Source organism: Danio rerio, chromosome 20 (assembly GCF_049306965.1).
Source record: "Danio rerio strain Tuebingen ecotype United States chromosome 20, GRCz12tu, whole genome shotgun sequence".
NCBI classification, from domain to species: Eukaryota; Metazoa; Chordata; class Actinopteri; order Cypriniformes; family Danionidae; genus Danio; species Danio rerio.
In genome coordinates this window covers 3,930,001-3,942,500 of record NC_133195.1, presented here as the reverse complement: position 1 = coordinate 3,942,500, position 12,500 = coordinate 3,930,001, and the positions used below count along the sequence as shown (strand labels likewise).

The 12,500-nt window shown below is 38.0% G+C and overlaps 1 protein-coding gene across 1 annotated transcript in view; it reads right to left on the bottom strand.

Moving 5' to 3' along the window:
* Window positions 1–12,500, bottom strand: part of LOC101885478 (exostosin-1) — a 443,183-nt gene that overhangs the window by 38,957 nt on the left and 391,726 nt on the right. Inside the window, exons 7-8 of the mRNA XM_017352664.4 lie at window positions 11,462–11,580; window positions 8,062–8,157 (exon numbers count right to left, since the gene is read on the bottom strand). Of these exons, the coding sequence (XP_017208153.1) occupies window positions 8,062–8,157; window positions 11,462–11,580 (215 nt within the window). The remainder of the gene's footprint in view (window positions 1–8,061; window positions 8,158–11,461; window positions 11,581–12,500) is intronic.

Genomic DNA, 12,500 nt, shown 5'->3' with positions numbered 1-12,500 from the left:
TACATAAACAAATTCAAATAAACAAAATATAACCTCAAATTTCACCCATCACATGATCACGTACGGATGCGGTAAAGAAAACTGACTGACTGCGCTGTCTTCTTAAGATCACACTGACGTTATTTTAATATAGTCAGTCATGAACTGAAGTGGGCTGGTCTAAGGCTTGAAACTCCAGGGCTGAAAAGGAGTCCCACTCCGGTCCTGTTTTATTGTTTATGGGGACTCTCTATAGACGTAATGATTTTTATACTGTACAGAGTGCATGTTCTGTTCCCCCATACCTAAACCCAATTCTCACATGAAACATTTTACAGTTTTACATTTGCAAAATACTTCATTCTTTATGATCTTTGACACACACACACACACATGCACACCCACTTGCAAATTTCGAATCCCAGAGATTCTGAGATTAAAGAACGATTGCTTATTTCTCGATTAAGCTTTTATCTCAGTTTTAAACCACTCCAATTTATTTTGATCACGACAGATAAAAGCGTGTTATGATTTGGATCTGGGGTTTGATAGCTTATTAGTCACAATCAGATTTAATTTGGACAAATGGCTTTTGATTAAAATGTTTATTATCTGTTTTGCACATTAATTCTTACTCCTTTCAAAATAAGTAGCCGCATTTTATTTAGGGCTCTGGATCATGTGTGTTTCTAATACAGGTTGATTTTTAAACATTGTTTTAAAATTGTTCATTCATTCATTTTCTTGTCGGCTTAGTCACTTTATTAATCTGGGATGAATGAACCGCCAACTTATCCAGCATATGTATCCATCCAGTTCAATCAAATCCACCCATCCATCTATCTAGTTCAATCAAATCCATCCATCCGTCAATCCATCCATACAGTTCAATCAAATCCATCCATCCATACATCCATTTATTTATCCATTGGTAAATCAAATTCATCCATCCATCCCGATTAAATCCAACCCTCCCAATCAAATCCATCCATTCCAATTGAATCCATCCATCCATCCATCCATCCCAATTAAACCCATCCATCCCATTCACATCCATCCATCCATCCATCCATCCATCCATCCATCCATCCATCCATCCATCCATCCATCCATCCCAATTAAATCCATCCATCCCATTCAAATCCATCCATCCCAATTGAATCCATCCATCCATCCATCCATCCCAATTAAATCCATCCATCCCATTCAAATCCATCCATCCCAATTGAATCCATCCATCCATCCATCCATCCATCCCAATCGAATTCATCCATTCATCCCAATCGAATCCATTCATCTATCCCAATCAAATCCATCTATCTCAATCAAATGCATTCATCCATACATCCAGTTTAATCAAATCCATCCATCCGTCCGTCCATCCAGTTCAATCAATCCATCTTTCCATCCTAATCGAATCCATGCAACGTGATCAAATCCATTCTTCAATCCCAATCAAATCCATCCATCCATCCCAGTAGAATCCATCCCAATCAAATCCATTCATCCATCCATCCATCCATCCATCCATCCATCCATCCATCCATCCCAATCAAATCCATTCATCCCAATCAAATACATCCATCCCAATCAAATACATCCATCTATCGTAATCGAATTCATCCATCCATCCCAATCGAGTCCATCCATCCATCAATCCATCCCTATCTAATACATCCATCTATCCCTGCAGTTTTATCCATCCGTCTGTCCGTCCATCCAGTTCAATCAAATCTATCCGTCTGTCCGCCATCCCAATTCATCCATCCCAATCCGTCCGTCCACTAGATTGATATAATCTAACCCCCACCCCCCAACACACACACATTTTTCAAAAGCAAATATATGTAAACTAGGTTGAGTAAAACCCATTAATATAAAATCAAAAAGCTGTTAACAACTTGATGAATGATACTCAGATCTGGCTGCCACGATGATGATAATTGAAATGTCAGTCTCATAATGAATCTCTTGAGATGATGAATTGTTTTGTATGGTCATCAGCGTGTGGGCATCACTTTATTACAGTACCCTAATGGAAAAGCACTTTTAAGTGGTTTAGAAGACCCTTGAACTTCCCCCTTTGACATCCCTTCTGTCTGACCAGAGACCAGTTTTCATAGCCAGGGTTTTGGCCATCAGCATTACGTCTGGTTCATTTTGCAGCTTATTCTGCAGAATTATGCTATATTATGCTTATTATATGTTTTCCAGTTATTTTTGGAGCGTTTCCCAATCAATGTTGTAAATCACTGCTGAACTATCATAGTACAATACATAGTTTAAGAAAACGAATGGCACTTTTACACTAAGTAGTATGCATTTATTAATGTTTCTACTATTCTGTATATATAAATTCAGTCATGTGCAATTTCAATTCAATTAAACGCCATATAACCATAAACTTACTTTAGACACATTTTGTTGAATTGTCTTTACAGAGATACCGCTGTATAACTGTATTTGCAAAAATCAACTCAGTTTGGTGGTGTCTTATTGGGTGTACAGCTAATGTTGTGTGAGATGAGCCCGTCTGGCACCAACATCCGTTGCAGTCGCTTAATTTAGCTTTCGTCCTCTTTCTGATGCTTAGTTTGACCTGGGGTGCGTTTCCCAAACCATCGTCGGCCAACTAAGGTTGCAAGTTCCGTCATTACAAACTTAGTTTGTTGATTTGCCGCTTCCCAAATCCGTCGATCCAATGAACATTCGCACACTGCGTCACAAACTTGAGCACTAGCAACTACACCTCTGGAGTTGTAGTTCTGGCAGTTCCTGGCTGTGTTCTATTCCCACTTATCTCCCCTATGCCCTATTCATTTAGAACTCTCTAACGTTCAAAGTTAGAATTTTTAAAAATAAAAAAGCATTAAGGTCATCTCTCTTAGGTATAATTTGCTTTCAAACTATTTTTACAGTTCAGTTTTATCGATCTTCATGTTTACAGTTGTGCTCCCTTCGCAGTGCACTTTGAAAACATTGATGTCAATTTGAACACAGCCTCATGGCGAAAGCTATAGGTGACCTATTATTTAAAAGCAGAATTTATGTTACGTCTCCAAAGCTTGAGAAAACAAAAAGCATACGGTAATTCTTTTAATTTATAGTGAGTTATTTATTAAATATCTGTATATGACATGAGCCTGCTGGTTAGAACTTTCTGCTGTGGTTAACATGTGTTAAATTGTAAAAGTAGACTTAATAAATAAATAAATAAACAATATCTTAATAATAATAATAATAATACTAATAATAATAATAATAATAATAATAATAATAATAATAATAATAATAATAATAATAATAACAATTCTTATCATCATCATCATATTTATTAATATCATTATTAAAGCATGATTTTTTCATTTCTAATAAATAGTAAATATTACATTTTATTTTATAATAAACAGCCTCATTATTTATTTACTTATATGATTTATATATGAATACGTGTTAGCTGTGATAAAAGTGATTTTATGTTTTAGAATAGAATATGAAATGTTCAACTTCTCAATAGTATTAGTAAAGCAAACACAGGCCCTATATGTGTCATTTACATATATTTCTGTTAATATGGAAAGTGAGTGCATGTTTTTACCAAATCTAATATTGGATTTTATTTTAAATGCGTGTTTGAGTAAAACAATACCATTTGCACAAAGAAATTATGGGTTTTTCTCTAAAGAAGTAGTTTCTCCACCCAGTTTAGAGCATCATTACGGCTGTTTTAACTTATAACTAACGTGGTTCAAGCAATGGATCTGCGACAGAAAAGCTACGGGTTTTGGGAAACACTCGTCACTACATCGTTCTTTTCCCAAACAATACATCGTACTATGATAGTTCAGTCGCGAGTTACGTCGTTGCTTGGGAAACGCAAAAAAAGGGGACTTCTTTCTTTTCAAGTAATCTATGTTTTGCACCTTATTGGAACATTTTAAGTAAGTTTTGTTCCTAAAAAAATAAAATATTATACAATTATAATCTAAAAAACATCCATAAACTTAAACGTGTCCAGACACATACAAATAGATCAACAGTTATCTACAAACTATAAATTTTTAATCTACAATTATCAAGTTAAGCATAATTAATCTCCTTCCACAGACACAGAGTGCCTAAATAGCTACATTTTCATGCAACACAAAATGCATCACATTAAGTTGCCCGGGCTAACTGTCTCTGTAAATAACACATGACAAGATGTAAACGACTAAAAGATGTGCAAAGAGGGATGAGGGTGAGCAGATAAAGTCTGAAAGGTGCTAATGATAAGATACATTCAGAAGATTCACATAACCACCCACGCACAGCTGTGCAGAAATCACACATGAACACGCACAGCTTCTTCGTTTCAGACGTTTAAATGGTGACATCTGTACCGTCATGCGCTGTTCTGTTTCATTGCCATCACAAAGTTTCTGTCACCTAGTTTTGGCACTAGAAGGTAAAGGAATAGTTCACTCTAAAAGTAAACTATCCCATAATTTACGTACCCTCAAGCCATGTATATTCTGTGTCTACCTCATGTGGCATAAGTTGTAAACATCAATCGCATATAACATGCATTCAGCTGCCTCAAGAAGTCAGTGATTTGGGTTTGTAATTTACAAATTATACATAGCTACAAAAGATACGCATTGCCCCTCTGCCGGCATATGGCTCAGTTGTGCAATGATTTATGCACTTTTGGAAACTTACATTTACATTTAGTCATTTAGCAGACACTTTTATCCAAAGCGACTTACAAATGAGGACAAGGAGGCAATTTACACAACTATAAGAGCAACAGTGAATAAGTGCTATAGGCAAGTTTCAGGTCTGTAAAGTCTAAGGGCCCTATCATACACCCGGCGCAGTGTGGCGCAAGGCACGGCGCAATAGTCTTTTGGTAGTTTAAGCTTGGCGCAAGAGTCGTTTTGAGGCGTTGCGCTACGCTGTTTAAATAGGAAATGCATTAGCGCTCATTTTTGCGCCCATAGGCGTTCTGGTCTAAAAAGGGAGGCGTTCTGAGGCGGACCGCTGGCGCGTTGCTTTTTTGAGAAACTATAATAGATTTTTCATTAGAACAAAACTAACCCGGTCTAAACTCCAGCGCAGAGTTGCGCCTCGCTTACACACTGCTTAATACACACAAGAGAGCAATAGGCAAATATCTTTACACATGAAAAATGTAAATATTAAGGATATATATATATATAGGATATAATAAGAATAGATATAGGATATAAATATAAAGGATTAAAATATTACAAAACATATTATTTTCTAGCCTACATAAATATGAAAAATCACTGCTTTTATGTCTCCTTCATCTCTGGAGGCTTTTTCAGTTCATTCATAACAATTTGCTTTTGTATAATGTTATTATTATTATCAGTATTATTTATTATATCCATATTTATATTTGTTTTATTAAAAACAAGCTTAGATTTGCCCACCTGTCAGGTTTTAGACCATATGGGGCACAGCATGTGTTTTAGGATATAACTCAGGTTTTTGAGCACACTTTGCTATTATTATTCATTTACTCGTTTGCTGGAAATTAGAACTGAATTTAGAAATAGTTTTGAAACGAATATTTGCGCTTAGCAAACAAAAGTATTTATTTATAGACTAATTAATGTCTGTGTGTAAAGGTTTCCCTATCCAAGAGCGAAAGTGAAAGTGATCCATTATCTCTCATTCTCACGCAGTAGATGCTCTGTTTAACTGTTTTCTGTTAAAAAACTGTTAACTGTTTGCTTGTGAAATGTTCATTTTTTCCACTTAGACTTACTTTGCGTCCTGTAAATAGTGAATGCACTCTTGGCGCGACGCAGCTGACTCTTAAAGGGAATGGAAGATGAGACTGTAATTGGTTTATTCTCAAAACACACCTATAACTCATTTTAGAAAATAAACTCAACCCTTTTAGACCATGCGCCGAAGCGCAAGGCAGAATTCCCGTCCTTAAATTAGCAAAAACGCGTCCTGACACGCCCTGAAAGCATTTGCGCCCTGCGTTTTACACTTTGCGCATGGACCGTCAAAATAGAGCCCTAAGACTTTAAGAAGGAAAGTATTAGTAATTTTTAATTTTTTTTTGAGTACAGTTAGTGGTATATCCAGAGAGGCAATTGCAGATTAGGAAGTGAAGTGGAGACAAAATAGTTGAGTTTTTAGTCGTTTCTTGAAAACAGCGAGTGACTGTTCTGATGCAGTTAGGGAGTTCATTCCACCAACTGGGCAGATTGAATGCGAGAGTTCGGGAAAGGGATTTCTTCCCACTTTGGAATGGAACCACGAGGCGACGTTCATTCACAGAACGCAATTTTCTGGAGGGCAAATAGATCTGCAGAAGTGAGCAGATAATAAGGAGCAAAGCCAGAAATCGCTTTGTAGGCAAACATCAGAGCTTTGAATTTGATGCGAGCAGCAACTGGCAGCCAGTGCAAACGAATGAGCAGCGGAGTGACATGTGCTCTTTTAGGTTCATTAAAGACCACTCGTGCTGCTGCATTCTGGAGCAGCTGAAGAGGCTTGAAACTTCCAAATGGAACCATCCAGAACCAATATACAGCATGGAAGAGTCAAGATGAAATTGACACAAGAATGTCTCAATCCCGGTCCTCTCGCCCCACCATTTTGTATGTTTTTTCTATTCATTTCAGATATTTCTAATTTCAGACATTCTATTTTGGCCACATAAAGTGGACTCCACCCCACATGGCATACAAATGTGGGCCACTTTAGGTAGTTATGCGGCACTGGTGGTCTTCCTTCGGCCCAGACAAAATGAATGTGAGCCTGAAGTGGCCCACCTGTACAATGGCAAAGGGGAGCCAAAGATTCAAATTCATACATGGGCCATTTAAGGCAAAGATTTGGCACTTATGGCAAAATGTAATCTGAATGTGAGCCTAATGTGGCCCATGTGGAAAATGGTAATTTTGGCCCAAATGATGGAAGACAAATGTGGGCCACAGTTGGCAAAAATGTGGCATAGTCATTTAAAGGTAATCTGGGTCTAAACCTAAAGTGGCTCACACGTGTTGGTGCAAATGTTATCCTTAAACAAATGTGGGCCACTTTTGGCGAGTTTTTGGCTCAGTAAACTCTGGCTAATGCCGCCGTTAGCCTACAGTGGCCCAGAGAAGATGAGGCAAATGTGGCCCAGTTGTCCTAAAACATATGTGGGCCACTTTTGGTAAATATTCAGCACAGTAAGCTATGGCTAATGTGGGTCTGAGAATGTAGTGGCCCAGAGAAGATATGGCAAATGTGGCCCAGTTGTCCTGAAACAATTGTGGACCACAGAGACTCAAGCCACGATCATGGAGAAAAGTGTTTGCTTTAGTTGGGCTCATAGCCCTGAACTTCTTAATATATTTTTTCTTTGGGCTTCTGTAACTTTTAAAACTGTGCTTGAAAAGTGTGTCCATTACAGCAAACAAAATGAAGTGAGGCACAACCTGTGAAGTATTATAATTCACTGATGTTTACCAATGGCCAGGCCAGATTTGGGCCAGAATACAAGCAAATTGTGGCCTAGAATAGGGTCAGTTCTGGTTCATTTAGTTAAATTCCAGCTAATATGTGATATTGGTATGGTTTAATTGTGGTCAGATCTGGCAAACAGGAGCGGACCGGGCCGGATTAGAGCCACATGAACTTTGCTAGCTGGGTAGCAATAACATAATGAAAGCAGCTTTACTTTTGCACAAAATCAGAAAAGTTAAAGCGTGCATATTTTGGACAGTATATAAACATGGTTAACCTGCAATCATAGAGTATATAGTGTCCTTTGTGTCCAAAAAGTGATGTCTAAGTGTAAAATATGTTCTCGATGAAGTATATTTGCGCACTACTTAAGATTCTGTGTTGTCCTCGAAGTCCTCTGACATGAAATATAAAATTCAAAATAAAAGTCTTTATCTACATTGACAGTCTGTGCTACTGCGTGTGTGTGTGTGTGTGTGTGTGTGTGTGTGTGTGTGTGTGTGTGCATAAAACTGTGCAGCTGCAAGCCAAGACATAAATCCAATGCAATTCCTTTGTTTTTATTTCATCATCTTTCTCGTTTTCTCTCATCTGTCTCACCTTTCTCTTGCCCTCAATGATGGAGAAGGGCGTTGTGATGGAGGGCCACTTGTTTCTGGGCGGTGGAGGCTTCTCACAGTTCCACAGCACTAAAATCTGAAACCACATTAAAACACATGAGCTGCACTGCACTTTTCATACACGCAAATTTTTTTTCACAATTTTGGATTGTAACCTGTGGCTCTGAATTATTATTGCCTACTTTAAAAAAAGATATCACAACGTATAAGCAAATTGGATAGTCATCTGCTGACTAAAAATAGATGCGAGAGACTCCAATCAAAGCAGAAATGATCTAAGAGTTCCATAGGCAGAACATGTGTCATTTACTTACACATTTAGACATTTTGCAGATGCTAAATGCAAGGCTGAACACAGATTTGACACTAATAAAGATGAAATTCAGGCATATTCTCACTCAAACCACTGTCTGCTGCTATTTCTAGTTGCTTATCAAGAGAAAAGCTGCTAGTTCGGAATCAGTATTTTCCAAGCATGAGTATGGCTGTCTCTAGATGTGCAACTGTAGAAAAGGAAAAATTGTAGAAAATGGAATGCAGGAACAGAATTAACTAATACAGTGGGTATGAAAAGAATTCAGACCCCTTTAAATGTTTCTCTCTTTAGTATATTGCAGCCATTTCATCGCCTTAGAATTATAAGTGAAGTTTCTTAAACTAATTTCGAGAGGAGCACGTGGTAGGATTGACTACAGCTGATCCCTATCACTAATCACTAACTAGCCCACAGGTGTCAAACTCAGTTTCACAGTTTAGTTCCAACCCTAATTAAACACACCTGATCAAACTAATTGAGTCCTTCAGGCTTGTTTGAAACCTACAGGTAAGTGTGTTGGAGCAGGGTTGGAACTAAACTGTGCAGGGCTTCGGCCCTCAAGAGATTGAGTCTGACACCCCTGAACTATCAGATCACTCTAAATTCAATATAAATATCCAGCCTAAACTTCATTCCTCATCTTTGTTTTGGAAAACCCCCCCACCACCCATCTATCCCTTCTCCCTCCTTCTCAATTCTGTTCGGGCGACACGATGGCTCAGTGGCTAGCACTGTTTTGCCCCACAGCAAGGAGGTCGTTGGTTCAAATAGTAGCTGAGCCAACCGATACTCTCTGTGTGGAGTTTGCATGTTCTCCTTGTGTTCGCTTGGGTTTTCCCCGGGTAAACCCCCCCCACCCGGTCTTCAGTTCTCGCGCGACATGGATAGATTTTAGATAGATAGATTTTAACTCCAACCCTAATTAAAACACCTGAACAAGCTAATCAAGGTCTTATTAGGTATACGTGAACCATCCAGGCAGGTGTGTTGAGGCAAGTTGGAGCTAAACCCTGGAGGGACACCGGCCCTCCAGGACCGAGATTGGTGACCCCTGGTCTAGAAACTAATAAAAAAAATCTCATAAAGAAACAAAAAATCTTTCATTATTCTGGCATTTAGCAAATGTAAATCATTTAGTTAATCCTAATGGACCTAAAATAGTAAACATTTAGTATGATTTATTATTAGAAATTGAAAAAAAAAATGGTTATGTTCCTTTTTTAGAGTCTATGTAAACTCCAAGTTTCAACTGTACCTAAAAAGTTATACCAATAAATAAAATATAACAGTTTTTTTTATTATATTTCACATGGCGAGGGTCTATAATTATTTTTTTTTTGTAATTACTACATGTTTGCAAATTTGTCCACCACCCCAATCAAGACAAGACAGACAGACAGACAGACAGACAGACAGACAGACAGAGATAGATAGATAGATAGATAGATAGATAGAGAGACAGACAGACAGATAGATAGATAGATAGATAGATAGATAGACAGACAGACAGACAGACAGACAGACAGACAGACAGACAGACAGACAGAGATAGATAGATAGATAGATAGACAGACAGACAGACAGACAGAGACAGACAGAGATAGATAGATAGATAGATAGATAGACAGACAGACAGACAGACAGACAGACAGACAGAGAGACAGACAGAGATAGATAGATAGATAGATAGATAGATAGATAGATAGATAGATAGATAGATAGATAGATAGATAGATAGATAGATAGATAGATAGACTGACAGACAGAGATAGATAGATAGACAGACAGACAGACAGACAGACAGACAGAGATAGATATATAGATAGATAGATAGATAGATAGACAGACAGACAGACAGACAGACAGACAGACAGACAGACAGACAGACAGACAGACAGACAGACAGATAGATAGATAGATAGATAGATAGATAGATAGATAGATAGATAGATAGATAGATAGACAGACAGAGATAGATAGACAGAGATAGATAGATAGACGGACAGAGATAGATAGACAGACAGACAGACAGACAGACAGACAGACAGACAGACAGACAGACAGACAGAGATACAGACAGACAGAGATAGATAGATAGATAGATAGATAGATAGATAGATAGATAGATAGATAGATAGATAGATAGATAGATAGATAGATAGATAGATAGATAGATAGATAGATAGATAGACAGAGATAGATAGACAGATAGACAGACAGACACAGATAGATAGATAGATAGATAGACAGACAGACAGACAGACAGACAGACAGACAGACAGACAGACAGACAGACAGACAGACAGACAGATAGATAGATAGATAGATAGATAGATAGATAGACAGACAGACAGACAGACAGACAGACAGACAGACAGACAGACAGACAGACAGACAGACAGACAGACAGACAGACAGATAGATAGATAGATAGATAGATAGATAGATAGATAGATAGATAGATAGATAGATAGATAGATAGATAGATAGATAGACAGACAGAGATAGATAGATAGATAGATAGACGGACAGAGATAGATAGACAGACAGACAGACAGACAGACAGACAGACAGATAGATAGATAGATAGATAGATAGATAGATAGATAGATAGATAGATAGATAGATAGATAGATAGATAGATAGATAGATAGACTGACAGACAGAGATAGATAGATAGACAGACAGACAGACAGACAGACAGAGATAGATAGATAGATAGATAGATAGATAGATAGATAGATAGATAGACAGACAGACAGACAGACAGACAGACAGACAGACAGACAGACAGAGATAGATAGATAGATAGACAGACAGACAGACAGACAGACAGACAGACAGACTGACAGACAGAGATAGATAGATAGATAGATAGATAGATAGATAGATAGATAGATAGATAGATATATAGATAGATAGATAGATAGATAGATACATAGATAGATAGATAGATAGATAGATAGATAGATTTTTGAGCTGGCAGCCAATTTAAAGTCCTTGTGAAATCAAAATTGAATTATTTTAAATTATTTTGACTTGGACTGTGTGAATTGGAGCTCACCTGCACACAGAACTTGGACTTGGCGACTGCATGGATGAGCTTGAATATGGGCTGCTGCTGGGACTGAAGAGGCGTGAGCGCTTGAATGATGGCTGTAAACTCCTGAGGCGGACTCTTACCTGCAGAAATCACATACAAATCACTGCACTGCTACATATATACATATATACGTAGCTTAAATCACGAAGCACATGGAAAGCACTGTTTTCACACGCTGCGAACGGCAGATTAGCCTTTATAAAATCAGTCTTCAATGGCAACGTCCTCCGGTGTGAAACATCTCTCTGCGTTTGTATCACTTTGCTTTATGGCAGGCGTTCAAAGAGAGCACCTGTTTATCTTTGTTCCTCCGCAGGGATTCGCTTCATTTATCTGCGTTTCGCGACTCCAGAAACCCGACAGCTACATTAAGTCTCTATTACATCACAATAAAGGTTACTACAAAGAACAAAAGAGAAACAGAGGATCAACTAGTAAAATGAATTGATCAAAGCGCGGGAACTTTTCTGCTTCAGCCCGTAAACAAAGGAGAAGTTCGTAATGCATCACACAGTGACAGTAATTACGTTTAGGCAGAACATCTATTATCCCTATTTCCTCTCGGCAGGGTTCACACCCTATAAAATGGAGGAAAACTAGAACATATGAACACAAACACATGAGGCCACACACACAGACCACACAGAAACAAACAGCACATGCTGAACTACAAAACAAACTCACACTGGTTTTGACTTTAAAATGCTATAATAGGGATGTGTTATTAATTTACATGAATAACATTTAGATTGTGGACACACTGTAGGAGTAGTGCAGGAAGAGGTCATTTGGTTTGTAATTGAATTAGGTAATTTCATGCATTCATTCATTTTCCTTTGACTTACTCATTGATTTATCAGGGGTCACCACAGCAGAATGAGCCGCCAACTATTCCAGCATATGTTTTATGCAGCAGATACCATTCCAGCCGCAACCCAGTACTGGGAAACACCCATACACACTCATTCACACACACACTGAAACACTACAGCCGATTTTT